Raw genomic sequence first — 22696 nt, 5'->3', positions numbered from 1 at the left:
CCTAGATCTGTACGAACAAGATATTCACCGGACAAAACCAAAAGTAAAGTGAAATTCACCCTATCCATTGAAGAGCGTAATGATGTTAAAATCCTTCCGATATTTGCAAATGTAAGTCGCAATACTCACTGGTAAATTGAAGCAATTTGACGTCACAGTGTTTAATTGTTTAAAAAACCCCGAAATGATCCTATGACGCAAATCAATTGTTCATGAAACGTCCTCAGCAGGGTTGGAATTGCCAATGTCTTTTTGTCTTGATTTTCTCTCCCCCTACACTCAGTGAGTGGTTAATATCATGAATGAGCTAGTCGGAACTGCCAATTAATTCTGGATCATCTGTCCATCGTGAATGAATCTGCAAGTTCCTCGACAACGGCACAGAGTTTACACCACGCATTTATTCACCAGGGACAGATATATGTCATTCCTTACGTGGCTAGTTATATTTTCTGTAGTTATTGATTTGGTGGAAAGGGATATGAAAATGTTTTTGGAATAACAACACACACTGATACCTGTATGATACTGTAAAAGATCCGGGTTAGAATCTTCAGCAATCAATGCTGGTCAAAATAGGCGACTAAGGGGATTGGTTGGTCAGACCCGCTGAGTTGGTTGACACACGACATTGTATCCTAAATGTGCAGATTGATGATCATGGTGTCAATCACTGGATTGTCTGGTCCAGACTCGATTATTTACAGACAGTCGTCATATAGCTGGGAAATGCTGAGTGCGGCGTTAAACAACCAACCAACAATATTTGGAGAGGTCAGTGTATGGTTTCTCGTGAAAGTGACGACCTACGACTAATATTGTCGTTTATCGGAGTAAATTTTAGAAATAACGGAAATACTGACGGACTACTTCTCTTGGAAAACCACGAGGGACATCGTATCAACCTTTGACATTCAGTTAGATCCTCACTGTGAGACGGTTCGTACTCCAATGTTCTCACACACAATGAAACAGCATCAAGTCAACCCCTCTACTATTGTTGACGATTCACTGAATACTGCATGCACCGGTATCCCAGTTCTGGTCGCTACAAACGTTTCGTGAATTCATTCAAGTTACAATGTTTTGGAATTACTGTTTGTCTAAGTTCTAAGACTGAATCAATGATCTGAAACTAGATGGATTATATAATTTATTAAAACACCATAACATCTTGATAAATTTAGACATGATAGTGACACATTCAACATATAGTATGGATGACACGTCTATCTTCTCCACTTTCACAGAACTCGCAGCCATCAGAGAACACCGAAACTTTTAACATTCAGTGCTCAGAGTGAATGAGAAAGGTTCAGCACCGCCTTTAATAATATTCCAGAGATATCACCATATACTGGCTTCACGCATTGTACCCATGTGGGGAATCGAACCCGGTTCATCAGCATGACGAGCGAACACTTTAATCACTAAGATACCCCACTGGCCGGAACCCTTCCGTGACAGCTTGTTTCCAGTGATTTCAACTGACATATATACTTCCAGGAGAAGAAGTGGTTTCGTAGAACGCCGGTACACTTAAAATGGGAATTCCGCCTGATACCAAGAATCCTGCTGGCCGGGGTTTTTGTTTACACTAGAACTAGGAACACATCCCCATTCCAGGTGACATGTAGGTCAACGGCTGCGCAGTCAAGGCAGCGTTGTACAGCTTCGGGCAACACCAACATGCCTCGGGTTGACCCGTGGTCCACTCAGTCGATGTGCAGATCCTGCTGATTGAGGGTTCTACACATGGATTCACCAAGTGTTCTAGTTCTATGGCACCTGGGTCTGTTGTCATACATTTACACATGTTACAGGGTTTGTGGAGCGCAGTAGTGCAGTGGTAAGGCGTCTGCCTATCACGCTGAAGACCTGGGTTCGATCCCCGGTGGAGGCACCTAGGTTCGGGTCCCGAGGTGGGCACATTTGCGTAGTATCCTTGGACAAGATACTTAGATCCACATTTTCTTAGTTCACCCAGCTGTAAAATGGGTACCCGTGGGGATGTGCTGGCAATGTGAGTGTTAAGTTCGTTGCGCCTAACAGGCTGTATACTCCCCAGGGAGTTGAAGAAGTATCGGAAAGTACGAAAGTGTCCTATGACAGGGGATAGTAATGTACGTAGCGCCGTGAGCAGGCAATGTGCCTGGATATGAGCGCCATATAAGCGGACTATTACTATTACTGCTTCTAAATTTGTTTTGTAAGAATTTTTTAAGTTCAACGCATGAAGCCTCCAACTGAACGAGTAGTTATTTATAATGTGTATGGTTATAAAACTAAACTCACTCTCCACGTATTCTCCATGTAATGTATTTATTAATTTTCAACCCGTGAAGGTCCGGGTTAGAATGAACCTTCAGTAACCCATGCCTGTCGTAAGAGTCGACAAACGGGATCGGGTGGTCAGGCTCGCTGGCTTGGTTGACACATGTCATCGGTTCCCAATTGCGCAGGGTCCATGCTCATGCAAAACTAAACTCACTCACTATTATTTTTCAGCTGACGCAGCAGTTACATGGTGCTGTACTATCCTCGATGCGGGCATGTGTCGAAAGTAGGGTCTGACGGGCGGCCTTTTACGTAGTATACTTGGGAAGTAATAACGGACGACTGGAATGGTGACTGGAAACACAATTACCAGAGTTTTACTCAGATGTAATAATTGATATGACCTAGGCACGTGTCATCAAACAAAAAACCCATTTCATAACCAAATCATTGACTATAAAAAAACAACAACTAATGGATAAAATCACTAACGTGGATCCAAAACAGATATTTTGTTCCATTTTGAGATATAGTTGATATAGTTGACGTAGTTTGGGAAGAAAGAGAGAAATACAATTACTGTATATTTCTGTGTCAAAACACGAATCTGCATCGGTTTTCTTACAATCATGTCCACATATCCAGAACAGCGTTCGAAGAATTTATTTGATCGTTTGTTACTTAGCAATATTGCAGGTACAGACGAAGTTCTATTATTTGATTTTCGAACACAATCCAGTTACTGACACTGATCAACGCTGCTCGGAAATGATGCCTTGGTCGTAGTGGCCTCATACGAGCAGCGTTGTTTGATCATGACCAGTTAGTGAGTGAGTAAGTTTAGTTTTACGCCGCACTCAGCAATATTCCAGCTATATTCCAGCGCCATGAGCATGCTTACGAGCGTGGATTTGTGCGCACTATAAATAGGCACTATTATTATTATTATTATATGGCGACGGTCTGTGAATAATCGGATCTGGACCAGACAATCCAGGGATCAACAGCATGAACACCTGTCTACGCAATTGGAATTCGATGACTTGTGTCAACCCAGTCAACGAGCCTGACCACCCGATCCCGTTAGTCACTTCTTACGACAAGCATGGGTTACTGAAGATCAATTCTAACCCGGATCTTCACGGGTCTATGACCAATTACATCAGGAAACCAGTATATAAACTACGGCAGTGTGCACTTAGAAAATTTATAGTCCTGTACTTCAACGATTAGGAACGTAATGATGTATTAGTTTGACTATTTCTTCTTTATCAAAAAACTAAGAAATGCAATTCAGTCTCTGAAGTCGTGATTGAAAAGCCAAAGCTGTGCTCTTTTAGGAATGACCCTAAAGACAAGAAAATTTCTGCAGTCACTAAATATTTGCATATCTGACACACTTATTACGGATAAATAGCGTATTGATAGTACCTATTTTAATGCAGCGTTAGAAATTGAGCAGTCACAAAATGCATTGTATAGTTCCTCATAAAAAAATCACACAACATAAAAAATATCTTCAATTCATTGTGACGTTTACAAACCAGTCGCGGGGTTTTAATCACTCGTGTTTACATACTGTCTAGCTTCAGCTGCTAATCTGCCGTTAACGGGTGTGGGAGTTTGCATTGCTGATGACGATAAGTAGCTAAACAAAGACTTTCTGACTCTCGTCTCAGCATATATACGTATACACATGTGCTCTCGATGTTGGTTTTGTGGTCAGTTGCCCTGGTGATGGGTATGGGTAACCCAGCAACATGTGTGACATGTGATTCGCTTACACATAACATTTTACACAGAGAAGAGCACGTCATCATCATAGTTTCTGTGTAGGTATTTGCACACTTTCTCGCTCTATCGCTTTTTCCTAATCAAACGTCCATGTCAACTTCTTGCGAGCGCCAGGTTCGTTGAAAGTGGTACGTTGTTGACGGTGACGTGAAAGGATATCCCATACATGCACGACGGGTTCAGGCTAGGGGTGACTATTGAGTGGGAAACAACTATTGCGATAGCGATAGTCTATTGTGACCAACTATTGCAACAGGTTTTTTTGCTCCTTGAATTGTCTCATTTGAAGTCATTTCTCAAATGAATGTATAGTTTATATGAAATTAAAACAAGTTAAAATATTTTCAGTCTCTTCTAATAACTGACAACAAACTTGAAACCCAGATCAAGTAAACAGTTAACCCATAAGTTCTTTGAGAGGCATTTTAGTTGTGAGGATGAAGGAAAACTAAGTTCTAATAAACTTCTATGGATAGTCAACTTCTTTATTGCAATGAGTGCGACGTTTCGGTGTAGGTACTAACACCGTTATCAAGCAAGTGATGGGGAATATATACATTGCTGCATAGTGAGTATATACAATTAACAAGGTTGATGAGAGAGAGAGAGAGAGAGAGAGAGAGAGAGAGAGAGAGAGAGAGAGAGAGAGAGAGAGAGAGAGAGAGAGAGAGAGAGAGAGAGAGAGAGAGAGAGAGAGAGAGAGAGAGAGAGAGAGGTGTCATCAATTTTGCATACATGCACTTGGTGTGTTTTCATGAAGGAAGAGGGGTGGGGTGGGGTGGGACTGTCATTCACATTGTACGTGCTTCTCCATAAAAATCATCATCACTCGATCCCAGCCCAGCTATACATTATGAACGGTCCCTTACAAAATTTTCGATCGAACTTTTAACAAACATTTGAATATTGCTATATATTCTTTAATACTTATAAATGGTAGTATGGAAGGAAATGCTGTTTTTGTTATGTTGTAGGGAAAAAATGCACTCTCATTAGACGCTATTCAACTTTACACGACTCAGCAGAAGTAAAGACACTTCCGTGTTCAAGAGAGAAGTAGTGCGTACGAAACACGTATGACGTGGTCACATAAGCTCCGCCCACTCATGTTTATTTATGATTACTGTGCACGTAAGACCATTGTAGATTTTAGGGCACCACGTGCTTTTGCAATAAAATACAGTACATTACATTAAAGACATACATTAAACACAAAAAGCACCCGGCCATTTGGCCTATGAGACACTAAAATCACAAGCATTATCACAGTAATACAATAAAATAAGAGAATACAAACACCATTACATACATTCCAGATTAATAACATGATATTTTAAACACACAAAGTTATAAAAGCACTTCACCATATTGACGTAAACGTGCACACTCACACGCAAACACGCAATTGTTGATTTACATTGGATATTTGTTAAGTGATTTCAGCAGAGGAGGTTGATGTACAGAGTGATTGATTGTGATTAGAGTTGATTTTATACAATTGATGAGTTTGACGTACAATGGGGTTATGATAAGTAAGTAGGCTGAAGTACACTGTGATTGCAAGCACAAAGGGGAGCGTGGACGCCAGATGGACAAAGGGGTTATCTCCCAATTGACAGACACCCATATGACAGACACCCAATTGACAGACACTGAACTAGAAGGTTAATTAGGGTAACACCTATGGGCATAATGGAACAGTCCACTGTCTTGTGAGTTAAGCAGGGTGAGCCTGAAACAGGTTCGTTACTGAGAAGTTTGATTGTGGGTAAATAGAACTTTGTTGTGATTAAATGATAAATGATTTCTCTTCTCAAAATTGATTTACTATCAATTACTGTCGAATATAAAACAGGTTTGTCACTGAGAGGTTTGATTGTGTTTATTGATAGAAAAGACCCCTCCCAATAATAGCATACGTACAACAGACGTTAACTGAGAAAACGTTTTGTTGGAGAGATATAGATATGTACATAATTGAAAACATTCTGATTTGCAGTAAATAAGACACCTGCATTGCCATGTAAGATACGATTAATACGAATCAGTGTTCTAACTTTAACAATACTTTCTAAAGATTGTAACAGTTATTGGACATTCAAGGAAGTAATGAAAAACATTCTCACAGCCATGGCCACAGTCACATGATGCGTCATATTTTAAATGTTTATTCTAAATAAATCGTGCACTCGTCATATATCTTAATATTGTGTGCAAAACATATAACTTCTTTATTCGATATTTAGGCTCACATTTGTCTTTATTTGATTTACATGATACAACAGTGTCGCAATTTGTAATAGCTAAGCTAATGCCGACTCCCCTTAGACTAGAAGGTTAGTGACCGAAATGTTTATGACAATACACTTTTTATGTATAGCAGCAATAAAAATTCAAATTCTTTTCGTCCATCTTTCAAAATAAATAATATACCCCGGTAGTTTCAGTTTGTACCTGTGTTTTTACTTGGACTATTCCATTATAATGTGTAGGTAACAGGTAGTAGATAATCTGTTCACTGAACCGTAAATGTTGTTGTTTTAAGGTGTCTGCGAACTGGCTGTCTGCGTAATGGGAGGACACCGACAAAGGAGGTATGGAAGGATTACTGGAGATGGTCTTTGATTAGGTGGTGATAGGCTGAGGAGATGAATTAACCTTGATCACGATCCATGGTGGGGTTGTGGCATTGGATGTTTATGGCATAGTCAGCTTCTTTATTGCAATGAGTGCGACGTTTAGATGTAGGTACTAACACCGTTATACATCCGACTTTAATAAGGTCATATATTCAACAAGTGAAAACACCAATATCATCACCATGATCAGTCACAAAAGTCAGTCACATCCATCATCATCAGAGGTGATAATTCAGTCACAGAACAATTAATGTAATTTCACTAAGTGTCCAACTGCATCTAGAAACTGCATCACAGGTTTTCGTCCAGTTGCAAGGTGTCGAGTTAGTCTCTCGGGCATCTCTTTCCTTGTCAATACGTGCACGGCGTTTCACAGCACCACCAACACCTGTATGTCGTCTAAACCTACACGGCGTTTCACAGCACCACCAACACCTGTATGTCGTCTAAACCTACACGGCGTCTCACAGCACCACCAACACCTGTATGTCGTCTAAACCTACACAGCGTCTCACAGCACCACCAACACCTGTTTGTCGTCTAAACCTACACAGCGTCTCACAACACCACCAACACCTGTTTGTCGTCGTAACCTACACAGCGTCTCACAGCACCACCAACACCTGTTTGTCGTCTATACCTACACGGCGTCTCACAGCACCACCAACACCTGTATGTCGTCTATACCTACACGGCGTCTCACAGCACCACCAACACCCGTATGTCGTCTATACCTACACAGCGTCTCACAGCACCACCAACACCTGTATGTCGTCTAAACCTACACAGCGTCTCACAGCACCACCAACACCCGTATGTCGTCTATACCTACACGGCGTCTCACAGCACCACCAACACCCGTATGTCGTCTAAACCTACACGGCGTTTCACAGCACCACCAACACCTGTCTATCGTCTAAACCGTTTATCTGCTGTCTGAATCTTCTTGATTCTTTTATGAACTGGCAAATGTTTGGATGTGATCGGGGTATTCTCTTCTACAGTCCATTGTGAAACGCCTTCAGGTGGTTGTTTGAGCGAGGTCCAGTGTTCTCGTGCTGGTTCCACATATTACAGGGAAATCTGGCGTCGTCTGTATCGGTATCCAGTATGAAGCACTTGTTGATCGCCTCTATGTGAAGTAACGAACTCAGCTCTCCGAAGATTTGCCATTTTGACGCTGAGTGTGAAACTTGCAGAGGTTTATATACGACATTGCGAAAAAGAATAAGATGAGATAAGCAGGTCTTGCTAACACAACAGCCTTAGGTGATCAAAGTAGAAGACGAGTAAGTCATGTTTATGCTACAAAAACATATGTATGTTTGATCAAAGTATCCCAATTATTATGGTGAGTACGTTTATACGATGAAAACATGTTTGGTTGATCAAATTATACTAATGTAAGTAGATGAGTAAGTCATGTCACACAGACAATGTACAAGATCTATTTGTTTAATGTTAACAGCCAGTTGGGTAATACCCATTATTATGATAGAAGTGGTAAAACTGGCCATTATAATTATTGTAGGCGATATGAGGTGTAGGCGATATGAGGGCAAGCCGTTTGCCCAACGACTATAGTGGTCCAGCGCTGCCGCTCGTGACACCATTATAGTGTCTTGCATTATTTGACGAATTTTACAATCACATTGATCACGATTTCGTAAAACAAAAGAGAATAAATAAAGAATCACACCAAACAAACAAAAAAACACAACAAAAAACAAAAGCAGAAACAAAACAAAAAGAAAGGAAAAAGTCACATCCTCCCCCTCCCCCCCCCCTTTTCTAAATGCATATAAAACATACAGCTTGATCCCCAAATAATACTACCTTAAAATAGAATATACCCTACATTTTTAATAGTATAAATAATAACGTATAATGTTCAAGTGTTAGGGACCGTTCATAGTTTATGACTAGGAGGCGTGATGATGATACATATGTGGAGGGTGATACCTTGGTGTGTCTTGACAACTCGGTTGTTGTGTGACACTGTTACACGATCGATTAGTACTTACATAAATTAAGTCCACATCATCGTAATTATGACTTTTCAGTTACCCGAGTACATTAAAATAACCGTGTACACAATATTAATACCCGTCCTAAGTGACCAATCGTCTGGTGACGTATATGTTTATGCCCATGCATGACGTCGTCTCTGCTAGATGTGGCCATGATGGATGGCGATGTTGATAGATGACGGCAATACAACCCCCAGTCTTGACCTTGTTCCGTATCTATAACACTTCTCCAAGAAATTGTCTCGACTGACTGCCTCTCTGTGTTGATGTGGACTCACAGTCCCTGAATCCTATGTTTTCCCTTTCCGTGTAGCCTGTACTGCAAAGACTGTGTGTTAGCCTGATGTTTTTAGTATCACACTGGTCTAACGTGGCCAGGCTGTATTATACCAACCTCAGGAAGGCCTGTTTCATATATTTCATTACTAGAATTATGTTTCAGTTTAATGCCACCCTTCCCCCCAATAAACACCCAAAAAACAAAAACGAAGCAAAACAAAACAAAACAAAACACACAACCCCAAACAAAAACAAACCAACCCAACATAACAAAAAAACAAAACAAAAAACCAACAAAAAAACCCAACAAACACAAAACATAACAAAGGACAACAACAACAAAAACAACACTTACTGGAACAAGTACCATTATAATCTTACAGAAAACATTATTGGTACAATTGCCGGTATTTGATAGTACAATAGGCAACAAAAGGCATAGCCCCAGATGTGTGTATTTATAAAAATATATATCAATGTCAATATTATTACAATTTTCTTTTCAGTTCATCAGGTAGTTCTTTAAATGAACAGAATTACTTCTCATTATCAGCAACTTTGTTGGTTCACTTTTGCCATGGTTACACATTTATAATTATCAACCATTCTAAACATTTGATAAATGCACTTTGTCAATAGGTTTTGTTGGCATAAATTATGTTAACAATATGTGGAGGGAGTTTTATGAGTTTCTCGGAATTGTCCTTTCTGCGACTGAGCCTAAGTCTAAGCGGTCTGATAAATGTGCTAATGTTTAGGAGCTGTATGCTGTTTCTGTGATTTATAGCGTCAACGTATGTTTACTAAAATACTGCGCGTTCTGTGTTCTGAGAAGTCAAAGGTTACAGGTACGACAAGAAACGGGATTTCTGAGAATTCGTCACGAGTAAACTGATCACCAAATATAGCTTTCGCGGGACCAGCCAATGAAAAAAGGGTAACTATTGTAAACCAATGAGAAAAAATGGCTTCCAAGGAGCAGACGACAGTTCAGGTTGGAATATCCGGTTCGAGTATTGTATATAATGGGGGCTGGTGTTGGAGAAAATCATTCCGTCCCTTCCATTGCTTGATTGACTAACACAGTTGGGAAACTTCAAGAAGATGGACGCCAAGCTTTTGCTCCTGTTTGTGTCGTCTGCTGTACTTGCCTTGTCATCGGGTGTCAGCGTTCTCTCAACAAAAACTCCTGATGTCGTCACCTCTGACACAAACGTCGTCGCCCCTGCATATTATGATGGAATCGACCTGAACACTTTGTCGGAGGATGAACTTAACGCCCTCGTTGACGCAAAAGACGAAATATTGGAAGGAGAGCTAGGTGAGTTCAAAAGTATTTTCCTGACAACTTAATTATTTGCACCTTATATCACCAGGTTTTATGCTAATTTGTAGCGTACAATCGTTAGCCGAAGAGACGCTCATATTTATATTCAACGTGTGTTTATTACCTCAACAAGCAATAGTCCTCCTTTGAAGAATTTGTTTTTTTATTTACATCATATCATTGATTTTTTGTGTATCATCTCCCAAATACAAATATATTGGTTATTACAATCTGAAAATGGACATGTAATATAAACTGGATGATGGATAATGTAGAATGAGAGAGAGAAACGTGAAACTTGAATAAATTTCACACTTTAATGGGACTGGATTCAGATTTATTTTGTTCTATTCAGTATCCCATCATCTATCATCCCTAGTGTATTAGATTATATGAGCAAATTTGTTTGTGTCCAGTGTGTTTGAGCTGTGGGATTTTACGTGCGCTCATCTAGATTCAGTTCACAGTGAGACTTAGCTCCGCTCGAGTGGACATGCACTGTTTGAGGAAGACAGTTCCTAGTTTGTATATTACATACCATTACTAGTATGTTTATGTGTTTGAAATATCATGTTGCCATTTCAGATATCACGGGCTACCTCAATGCCGTTGCCAACAAACCCCGCCTCTACAAGCGATGGGTTCCCCTGGCGCGTGCTGCCTTCAGCGTAGGACGTTCTCTGTTCCGCAGCTTCTCACGGGGTCGAGTCTCACGGAGCGGGTCCAGACTCACCCGCCAGTACAATCGTCAAGGTGAGGGAAATACCTGTATCAGTATTACATCATCAATGACCACGTACTGGATATGTTACTTTTGTGTTAAGGTGCTAACACTGTGATTTGGGAATGCAATTATATGTAGGGTGTTGACGCAATAGTCAATACTGTATAACAACAGCTGAACACAGTAGAAACCAACCCAGTTGTCAGTAAGAGTAGAGTGGGACTTGACTTAGTGTCGATCATGTGTAATGTTTACGTTTGCTTAACGTCGCTGTCATCAATCATCATTCAGTCTTATACATTTTTAATAAGTTTTATTTTGATGTTTTCAGGGAACTATGGTGATGCTGTTCGGGACTTCAACCGACTTAACCCTAACGGTGCTCGTCCCATCTCTGGAAACAACAACCTGCAGGGCATCACAGGGACCATGGGCCGACACCGTGTTACTGTGCGCAACACCAGCAGCAATGGAAGACCCACTCTGGAAATCCGCTCCCCCAACTCAAACGGCGGCTCTACTGTCCGGAAGTTCAGATACAACGATTAGATAAATATGGTCGAGTTGGCATTTGCTAATTCAAGTCAAGAAATAAATCTAGTCAACAGGAGCCTTTAAGATTCGAACACACAGTCATTTTGAAGAAATGTTACTTTTTATATTTTACTATTTTGCTACATATTTTATTTTCATTTTTTAAACACATTTTTGAAACCTTTAATAATTCATTATCGGTTTCTGTCAGTGGATATGGGAGTGTAAATGATCGTTAAAGATGAACGAATGTTACCCAGATTTGTGAGTCATGAGTAAGGAAGGGTGCAATGAACGGGTGATTGTACTGCAACGAGTTCCTCTGTCAGTGTATATGTGGATTTGCTAATAAAAAGTGAATTGTATTGAATGCCTTCAGTTTTTGCTTTCCTTAATATTGTTAAAAGCTTCCTTAATTGGTTGGTTTGTTAAACGCCGCACTCAGCAATATTCCAGCTATATGGCGTCGGTCTATAAATAATAGTTTGGACCAGACAATCCTGTGATCAACAGCTTGAGCATCGATCTACGCAAATGGGATACGATGACCGGTGTCAAACAAGTCGGCGAGCCTGACCACCCAATCCCGTTAGTCACCTCTTACGACAAGCATGGGTCGCTGAAGGCCAATTCTAACCCGGATCTTCACGGGTTGTTAAAAGCAGTATTGACACCAGTCAATTGATGTTAGAAAGGTCTGTGGTTCGAACATAGAACACAACAACATGTATTCAGATCTTCCGAGAAAGTGTCATATTATGGACCTATAACCTACTAATAACATTCAGTTGAAGAGACATCGTAAGAAATTAGACAAACAATAAATATAATATTTTCGTCATGATAAGAAATTCGCTGCGGAGAAAGGATGCTTGTATCACAGCGACCAGCACAACATCATAGAAACAATCATTACTTTGTTGAGAATTAAACGACACAGTTCAATCTACTAATGCTTGTCAGTATAAGACGAAAGAAGAAAAGTGTGTTATTATTGTGTTAAACTTTGCATTTACAGTGTATACAATCATGGTATTGTCATAGGTAAAATAGCAAAGACAACTTTCAAAAAGCTTACGAGACACAAATGTAATTAAAGATATCATCATAATAATGTATACACGTGTATTCACACAAACACATTGAGTTGAAACATAAACAACAATAGGAACTCAGCAATACATAAATTATGTCCTAACGGGCAGGAGAGTAGCATGGTATATAGAGCACTAGTTGTGACTAGCGACAGTGGGGAACGCTCAGTGACCAGTACACATTGTAATATATTGATAGGTTCTATAGACAGTGAAGGTGGTTCGATTTCTTATTTTTTGTTGTTGAAAATGACCTATCTTAGGTTGGAGTAACAAAATTAATAAAAAATTGTATCTACATCCTATAAGCTGCATTGCTGTCATTTATGATTCCCTAACGGGGTTACCGGGCGGATATTACAGCCTAATTCAAATTCAAGCGGAGGTGACCCACATTGAAATTTAGCTGATATACACGAGTACCAGTACGTATTATATAACTACTGGTTAGATAAAGAATTTTTGAAGGAAAACACCCCCGAGCGTATTTCTGTCATGTTTACCTCAATCATTCTAAAAACCATGGCACCAATTTGTACAATCACGTTTTGACAGATCCTTCATGCAGTTAAAACAGTAATCAAGGGATCCATGAGATATATGTGAACACGAATGCGAATTGATCCATGTAATATGGATAGCAGTAGAACAATTATTAAATAACAAGAAATATGAAGAATAATTAGTAAGATTGACAGAAATTATGGTTCATGTAGATTAGTCGTCCTTTCGGAACTCAGGAATGACACCATACGCACCTGCCACTGTGTGCGGCAAGAGCAAACTATTGGATGTATGGCGATTTGCAGACATAAACGTTAAAAAATGAGTGCAAAACTCATCTGTGTTGTAATTCTTGGTAAGATCATAGTTCATGATCCTCCATGTAGTAAAGAGTAAATGTGCGCGTGTGTGTGCGTGCGCGCGCGTCTGTGTATTGTTACGGGTACATACCTATATGTATGTATGTACGTACGTACGTATGTATGTATGTATGTATGTATGTATGTATGTATGTATGTATGTATGTATGTATGTATGTATGTATGTATGTATGTATGTATGTATGTATGTATGTTTGTGTGTGTATGTATTTGTGTGTGTGCGTGCGCGCGTGTTTCTGTGTCTCTGTGTGAGGTATGTCTTTTTCCGTGTTTGTGTGTGTGTGTGTGTGTGTGTGTGTGTGTGTGTGTGTGTGTGTGTGTGTGTGTGTGTGTTTGTTTCCGTGGTACCATAATGGGACACGGTGAATAAATGTATGAATGTGACGACATACGTTCGTTATTCTTTATGTAGAGAAATTTACATTTGATAAAACCACATATTTACATGATCCTGAGGAGAAATAAGTCACTGTCTATAGATAAAGCCAGCGAAAGTGTGTGGTGGTTGTCATTTAAGCACATAACAGTTTTACATGCAGCCCCTCAATCACAATTCTTTAAACCAAAACAAGCACAACATCAATAAACTTCAAAGTGCACCTTCGATTGTCTAATGTCTGAAATCGTAAGACTTGGTTACAGAGTCTTACATGTGAGTGTGTGACAACATACGCAACTGGACATGTGAAGGAGAGTCGCTGTGTTGTAGTGAGTTAGTTCCATACACATATCACTTCAGTGTGAAGTTTGCACAGCTGATGCATTTAAATAGCTAAACTATGATTGTCTAACTTCTCGTCAGTATATACACACATGTTCTCTTGATGCTGTAAACAGCTGACATAACGCTTGGTGATTATTGGGACATTGTGGTCAGCTGACCAGGTGAAAGGATGTACGTAACCAAGTAACCAATGGGCATGTGTGACATGTGATTCACTTACTATGAAACTTGTAAACAGAGCAATTTGCATACTGAAGCGCTCGTCATCCTTTTGATGCTCATCTTTTCCCTCACAAGCAATACACTGATTCTGTTTCAACAAAGAGCTGATAAGACTCTCCGCTCTAATAATGTATCATGTGGATTATAGTGTAGTATTCCAAATTCCGAGAATGCATTTTTCCAGACATTAAAGTTAGTATACAGTCCCAACGGTCTGTTTAAAGAGCTGCTATTCTAAACTTTAACATTAGAGATGAAATCACTTTCATGTGAGAATCGTAATCGTTTTAAATTAGGATTTACGACATAGCGGAACCTTGTATAGTACTTTGATCTGAGGGTTGCAAGTTAGGAAACTGCCGACCGAACGAAAGCACACACTTAAAAATTGGATTTGAAATTGCAATCCCCATGCATGTTTCCCGAGACGTCATAGACACGTCGCCCGTTGTGAGATACTCTTTGATACGATGCATGAAGTATCTTATGCACGTACGAAATACATCACTAATGAATAACCAAGTCATGTTTGGTTCAGGTTTAGACTCTAACAAACAGGGGTGCATATAAAGGCAAGAATTTATGGATGTCAGCTTCTTTATTTTGATGGACACGACGTTTCGTTGAGTAAGAGGTGTATATGTTCTCTTTCAATGCAGTACATTTAGAGGTGTTGTCTTACACATAGCAGAGACTGGGTACACGCAGGACATACAACTGATGTTATACTGTTCATTCACATATTTCGTGTTACTATGTCCTTCTGTGCCGTGTTAGGATTGGATTTCGAGTCTCAGTATCTATGGGATTGTGATATAGTGTTAGTTGTTTTCACCGTTGTAAATGTGAATTGAAAATGTAAAAAACGTCACTTTGAGATTGCGTCCAGACAAGGCTTCCTTTATATGAAACACAGATTCATAAGCTGTAGGAGCACAACTAGACTTGCTCAAGCCTCTAAGGTAATAATTAATGGTTTAAATGATAATTTCTAAAAAATATATATAAATAACAGACTGGGGTCCTGTCCCCTTATCTTGACTTGCCTCTTTAAAGGATAAAAATTACTATACATGCCTCTTTAAAGGATAGAACTACTATACATGCCTCTTTAAAGGATAGAACTACCATGCATGCCTCTTTAAAGGGTAGAACTACCATACATGCCTCTTTAAAGGGTAGAACTACTATACATGCCTCTTTAAAGGGTAGAACTACTATACATGCCTCTTTAAAGGGTAGAACTACTATACATGCCTCTTTAAAGGATAGAGCTACCATGCATGCCTCTTTAAAGGGTAGAACTACCATACATGCCTCTTTAAAGGGTAGAACTACCATACATGCCTCTTTAAAGGATAGAACTACTATACATGCCTCTTTAAAGGATAGAACTACCATGCATGCCTCTTTAAAGGGTAGAACTACTATACATGCCTCTTTAAAGGGTAGAACTACTATACATGCCTCTTTAAAGGATAGAACTACTATACATGCCTCTTTAAAGGGTAGAACTACTATACATGCCTCTTTAAAGGGTAGAACTACTATACATGCCTCTTTAAAGGGTAGAACTACTATACATGCCTCTTTAAAGGGTAGAACTACTATACATGCCTCTTTAAAGGATAGAACTACTATGCATCCTTCTTTAAAGGGTAGAACTACTATACATGCCTCTTTAAAGGATAGAACTACTATACATGCCTCTTTAAAGGGTAGAACTACTATACATGCCTCTTTAAAGGGTAGAACTACTATACATGCCTCTTTAAAGGGTAGAACTACCATACATGCCTCTTTAAAGGGTAGAACTACTATACATGCCTCTTTAAAGGGTAGAACTACTATACATGCCTCTTTAAAGGGTAGAACTACTATACATGCATTGGCTTAGCACTCAGTACAGCCTTGGAGCAAGGCTAGAGCACAACCCAAGCTGACATTTATTAAGATTTATGGCCGAATAGAGCAATCAAGAAAGAAAGTATTGCGGAAAACTTTGGTGTGAGGCTATTCCTGGTATGGGGAAGCAGGATGTTGTTTATTCCTGAGAAATATGTATTACGCATAAACACTGACACACTAGTGCAGTTATATGGCGCTGCTACCTGACTATTCATTTTCATGTATTCCACGTCTTTGTATTCACCTTGCATACAGATGTTCACTGCAACTTCCTATAACAGTCAAACTGCCGTCATGTCACATTACCGAGGAACACAAATGCTGTCCATTGCTGCTTTCACTTCCTTCACGAACTGTAGAACACCATAGGAAGTATACTCAAAGTAAAAATTACGCATCATCTTATTTATCATATTGTGACTTTTACGAGGCACATAAGTCAAGAGTTTGAGCGCCTGGATGCACTTTGATTAGTACCCTATGTATATGAATCCATGATCTGCCTTGACAACTGAGCCGTTCAATTTATATTATGTCCCTATCATCATGATAATGAAATGTCAGTTATCGTAGTATTCTGATAGCAACATATAAAGTGCGTGCTGTGGATAACGCACTCTTCCCCACCTGAAGTGTACAAGCGTCCAGTCACTTATGTGTTGATGCCTATGCATGACGTCTTCTGTGTTGACTGTGACGATGATGGATGGTGATACCGGTAGATGCCGGTCATACTAACCCCAGGCTATTCCGTGTTCCGTATCTTTAACACTTCTCCAAGAAGCTTGTCTTCACTGACAGACAGAGTGCGTCATTTCTGTGCGGATGTGATCTCCAACCTGAACCTGTTACCGCATGTATACGTTCAGGGTCAGGTTCTAAACCTCCAGTTTCCAAATTATACGTATCAATCTTATACATTTTCACAGGCTAAGCGACAATAGAGATGCACATGTACCCCGTTGTTCTGGTTTCGTGAAAACCAAGCAGCTAATTCCCACTTCCATGTATGAGAATATGACCTTGTCTTGAAGTGGACTATACCAACATTACGAACACCCAATTCATATTTTAAAACCATGATTAGGTCTACTTTTATTCGCAGAATAAAGAAAATATAATTCTAAGTCTGTTATGAAATTATTTAACCCTCACCAATAACAACAGTTTAAATCATCATGCAGTAATTGTCCTTCTTCCATATCTTCATAAACATATACTTTTTATTACAGTCATCATTGCGGACAATTTCTCAGTAGTTCACATATATTTATATAATTGAAAAGAACTATCGCAATGAATGAAACATATTAAGTTAATATTTCTCCTCATTAATAATTACATGTCACTTAACACTTTGGACAAATTTCATATTTACGACCACAATAAGGAAATTTCTTGCCTGCACATTGAATACATCTTTAATGAAGTAAATACACATGGTCAATAATGTGTACATGCTTGGTGTACGTTTTATAAACTTTTCTTTTCACGTCAAACAGCAACGTTCTTGATAAATGTAGAAGTATTGTAGGAGCTAAAGTGCTGTCATGTTTTTATGTCAGACGATTCACCGGGTCAATGTATGTTTACTAATCACTCACGTTCCGTGTTTTGTTTCTGAGAAGTCAAAGGTTGCAGCTTCAGCAAGAGATGGGGATTTCCGAGAATTCGTCATAAGTTAACAGATTACCCATTCTCGCTGCCGACTTGACCAGCCAATCAAAAGAGGGTAACTATTTTAAACCAATGAGAAGAAATGGCTTCCAAAGAGCAGACGACAGTTCAGGCTGGAACATCCGGTTCGCGTATTGTATATAATGGGGGTCGGTGTCTTTGGAAATCATTCCGTCCCAACCATTGCTAGAGTGACAGAAATAATTGGGAAACTGCAAGAAGATGGACGCCAAGCTTTTGCTCCTGTTTGTGTCGTCTGCTGTACTTGCCTTGTCGTCGGGTGTCAGCGTTCTCTCAACAAAAGCTCCTGAGGTCGTCACCTCTGACACAAACGTCGTCACCCCTGCATATTATGATGGAATCGACCTGAACACTTTGTCGGAAGATGAACTTAACGCCCTCGTTGACGCAAAAGACGAAATATTGGAAGGAGAGCTAGGTGAGTTCAAAAGTATTTTCCTGACAACTTAATTATTTGCACCTTATAGTTAATTTGTAGCGTTTAATCGTTAGCCGAAGAGACGCTAATATTTATATTCAACGTGGATTTATTATCTCAACAAGCAATAGTCCTCCTTTGAAGAATTTGTTTTTTTATTTACATCATATCATTGATTTTTTGTGTATCATCTCCCAAATACAAATATATTGGTTATTACAATCTGAAAATGGACATGTAATATGAACTGGATAATGTAGAATGAGAGAGAGAAACGAAATTTTGGAAGGAGAGCTAGGTGAGTCCCAGTGTATATTCATGACAACTAATGAAACTGCACGATATGTTATCGCTTTGTTATATGCTAACGCAATAATTGAGAATATTGTACCGAAAATTTCGATCGTTAATTGCAGTGCATATAGTTACAGGTAGCCGTACATGGGAGTATTAAATGCACATCGTCATACGTATCGCGATAAGGTCATATCATAATGAGGGTGAGTGAGTCGGGTTTTACGCCGCTTCTTAGCAGTGTTCCAGCAACATCTCTGCGGGGGACACCACAAATGGGCTTCTCACAATGTACGCATGTGGGGAATCGAACTCTGGCCTTCGGCGTGACGAGCGAACGCTTTAACCACTAGGCTATAAAAAATGAAATTAACCGCATAAGTATTTGGGCATCACTGCAGTAATCGGTTAGTTGAACCTGGACGAGAGGTTTTTATTATAATATCAGCAGATTTGAGTGAGTTTGTTTCACATGTCTATTTCTCATCAGCCTTCTGTGGCATTGTTAAGGATTACATTTCATTATCTTTTAGTTTCAAGAAGAAAAATCAGATCTGCTAACAGTTTACAATATCTATTTAGGTGCAGGTAAAGCAGCAACTTGAATAGAAACTATTTAACAGTATATGGTATTGGCGACAGAAATTTACACAAATTTATCGCGTGTCTCCTGAGAATATACAGGAATAAAGTGCGTTCATATTGTTCATATGCTAGCTATTTATCATGGGAAGAAGCGTTAAGTGCCTTTTCGGTTGTCTTCGTTTGTTATCTTTACTTTCCTTCGAGAAAGCGACTGCCTGACACGCAGGGCTCCAATATAAGAATGTTCAGAAAGTGCGCAAGTTTTGATTTGAATTAGAACCACTTTATCACACAAGCAATATTACTATATACCTTGTCGTTATTATGCTTCCTCAAGCCTTAACAGGAATCGGAAATGACGAGGAGGCTGATGAATTACTTGTCCATTTTAAATATCTCCACTTTTTGTTTTGTGATGATCACAACTCAAGGGAACAGGCTGAGCAAATTTGTTTGTGTCCAGTGTATTTGAGCTGTGGGATTTTACGTACGCTCATCTAGATTCAGTTCACAGTGAGACTTAGCTCAGCTCGAGTGGACATGCACTGTTTGAGGAAGACAGTTCCTAGTTTGTATATTACATACCATTACTAGTATGTTTATGTGTTTGAAATATCATGTTGCCATTTCAGATATCACGGGCTACCTCAATGCCGTTGCCAACAAACCCCGCCTCTACAAGCGATGGGTGCCCCTGGCGCGTGCTGCCTTCAGCGTAGGACGTTCTCTGTTCCGCAGCTTCTCACGGGGTCGAGTCTCACGGAGCGGGTCCAGACTCACCCGCCAGTACAATCGTCAAGGTGAGGGAAATACCTGTATCAGTATTACATCATATATGACCACGTACTGGATATGTTACTTTTGTGTTAAGGTACTAACACTGTGATTTGGGAGTACATGTACGGATCTTTTTGGCGATACTCATCACTATATATATTTAAAGAGCTTCCTTGAAATGTTACATGTGTGGCTTTGTGTTTAACACGCTCATGCTGGTATCTAAACATATAACGTGTTGGTGTAATGTCATGTTAGCTGTCACCAGGAACGTAGGGCTGGAATCTAAACATATAACGTGTTGGTGTAATGTCATGTTAGTTGTCAGTAGGAACGTAGGGCTGGAATCTAAACATATAACGTGTTGGTGTAATGTCATGTTAGCTGTCACCAGGAACGTAGGGCTGGAATCTAAACATATAACGTGTTGGTGTAATGTCATGTTAGTTGTCAGTAGGAACGTAGGGCTGGAATCTAAACATATAACGTGTTGGTGTAATGTCATGTTAGTTGTCAGTAGGAACGTAGGGCTGGAATCTAAACATATAACGTGTTGGTGTAATGTCATGTTAGCTGTCACCAGGAACGTAGGGCTGGAATCTAAACATATAACGTGTTGGTGTAATGTCATGTTAGCTGTCAGTAGGAACGTAGGGCTGGTATCTAAACATATAACGTGTTGGTGTAATGTCATGTTAGTTGTCAGTAGGAACGTAGGGCTGGAATCTAAACATATAACGTGTTGGTGTAATGTCATGTTAGCTGTCAGTAGGAACGTAGGGCTGGAATCTAAACATATAACGTGTTGGTGTAATGTCATGTTAGCTGTCACCAGGAACGTAGGGCTGGAATCTAAACATATAACGTGTTGGTGTAATGTCATGTTAGCTGTCAGTAGGAACGTAGGGTTGGAATCTAAACATATAACGTGTTGGTGTAATGTCATGTTAGCTGTCACCAGGAACGTAGGGCTGGAATCTAAACATATAACGTGTTGGTGTAATGTCATGTTAGTTGGACACGACAAACTGGTGGTTGATATGAACTAAGAACTATCTATTTTAAGAATTATTACACCACTAGACCAACGTACTATAAATTCTTTTTATTAATGTAAACAAAAAATGTTAACGAAATGAAAATGCTAGCAAAATATTGTTTTCAAGCTTTTAAAGCCCGTCAATAATTCCTTTCTGTTTGTCAGTACATCCTCGCCAAGCCTCCTGTACTTAATTTCATAATGTATATGTAAATGGCCAGGGGCCAACATGGCCTGTGCTAATAAAAGTATCTGTCTGTCTGTCTGTCTATGATGAGTCACCTCACACACAGACGTTTGATCATGTTGGTATTGAGGACAATAGCAACAGAAGTATGCTCATTAAGATTTATCAGCATGACAGGTTGAGAATTAAGTTCATATGTATCTATCAAAACTGGTTCAGTGTTTGCTAAAAATATGCCAAACCAAATACGGGGCGATGGGGTAGCCTCGTGGTTAAAGCGTTGGCCCTTTGATTCCCAACATGGGTACAATGTGTGAAGCCAATTTCTGGTGTCCCCGCCGTGATATTGCTGGAATATTGCTAAAAGCGGCGTAAAACTATACTCACTCACTCATACCAAACACTTTCTTCAGGTATACACATATATCTCAGTCATGAATTGCCTTCAGGTTTGACAGGAATATTGTGATATTTGTAAGTCTTAAACACCCAAATCATGAACATTTCAACTCGGTAATCAATACATTTTCAATAAGTTTTATTTTGATGTTTTCAGGGAACTATGGTGATGCTGTTCGGGACTTCAACCGACTTAACCCTAACGGTGCTCGTCCCATCTCTGGAAACAACAACCTGCAGGGCATCACAGGGACCATGGGCCGACACCGTGTTACTGTGCGCAACACCAGCAGCAATGGAAGACCCACTCTGGAAATCCGCTCCCCCAACTCAAACGGCGGCTCTACCGTCCGGAAGTTCAGATACAACGAATAAATATATGGTCGAGTTGGCATTTACTAATTCTTTTGCTAATTTAGGTTCGAAAGCTTTAAGTTTCGAAAAATTACCTTATTCTGAAGAGACCTCTATTTTTTATATATTATTGTTAATTACAACTGTAAAGGAAACTTTTAAACTGAAACCATCAACGGTTCACTATCAGTTTTCTATCCACATGGCATTGTAAATGAAAACTATTGTTAGGTTGGACGAATATTACATATCTTACGTTCATGTGTCATATGTAAGAGAGGGTTGAATGAACGGGTGACTGGGCTGTAACGAGTTCTTACATCAGTGTACATGTGTGTTTTTTCCTAGTAAAAAATGAATGACCCTTATTGTCTTCTCATTATTTCAATATTGATGCCATGATGACGGAGTTTGTAGTCTGTCGTTCGATTCCCTGTCGTGTCATACGAAGGTCATTTATATATGGTAATTGTTATTACCCTTCCTTGGGCTCAGCATGTAGGTTTACA

At 39.6% G+C, this 22696-nt stretch overlaps 2 protein-coding genes across 2 annotated transcripts; both read left to right on the top strand.

Moving 5' to 3' along the window:
* Positions 1 to 10085: 10085 nt before the first annotated feature.
* On the top strand, positions 10086 to 11969 carry LOC124263132. Its single transcript, XM_046697694.1, has 3 exons — positions 10086 to 10340; positions 10932 to 11099; positions 11402 to 11969. The coding sequence occupies exons 1-3, from the start codon at positions 10124 to 10126 to the stop codon at positions 11617 to 11619; spliced, it is 603 nt and encodes a 200-aa protein (XP_046553650.1). The 5' UTR covers positions 10086 to 10123; the 3' UTR covers positions 11620 to 11969.
* A 6327-nt stretch (positions 11970 to 18296) lies between these two features.
* LOC124263121 lies at positions 18297 to 22551 on the top strand. The gene is made up of 3 exons (XM_046697686.1): positions 18297 to 18552; positions 20064 to 20231; positions 21991 to 22551. Exons 1-3 carry the CDS (start codon positions 18336 to 18338, stop codon positions 22206 to 22208), a joined length of 603 nt encoding a protein of 200 aa, XP_046553642.1. The 5' UTR covers positions 18297 to 18335; the 3' UTR covers positions 22209 to 22551.
* Positions 22552 to 22696: the final 145 nt, after the last annotated feature.

This window comes from Haliotis rubra, unplaced genomic scaffold, assembly GCF_003918875.1.
Source record: "Haliotis rubra isolate DU_JTF1 unplaced genomic scaffold, ASM391887v1 Scf12, whole genome shotgun sequence".
Taxonomy (NCBI): Eukaryota; Metazoa; Mollusca; class Gastropoda; order Lepetellida; family Haliotidae; genus Haliotis; species Haliotis rubra.
The sequence above is the reverse complement of the archived record's forward strand: the minus strand, read 5'-3'. Positions and strand labels throughout refer to the sequence as shown.

Coding starts and splice junctions, on each gene's coding strand:
- LOC124263132 (XM_046697694.1), top strand. CDS start 10,124: ATGGACGCCAAGCTTTTGCTCCTGTTTGTGTCGTCTGCTGTACTTGCC. Junction 10,341..10,931: donor AATATTGGAAGGAGAGCTAG/GTGAGTTCAAAA, acceptor TTGCCATTTCAG/ATATCACGGGCTACCTCAAT. Junction 11,100..11,401: donor CCGCCAGTACAATCGTCAAG/GTGAGGGAAATA, acceptor TGATGTTTTCAG/GGAACTATGGTGATGCTGTT.
- LOC124263121 (XM_046697686.1), top strand. CDS start 18,336: ATGGACGCCAAGCTTTTGCTCCTGTTTGTGTCGTCTGCTGTACTTGCC. Junction 18,553..20,063: donor AATATTGGAAGGAGAGCTAG/GTGAGTTCAAAA, acceptor TTGCCATTTCAG/ATATCACGGGCTACCTCAAT. Junction 20,232..21,990: donor CCGCCAGTACAATCGTCAAG/GTGAGGGAAATA, acceptor TGATGTTTTCAG/GGAACTATGGTGATGCTGTT.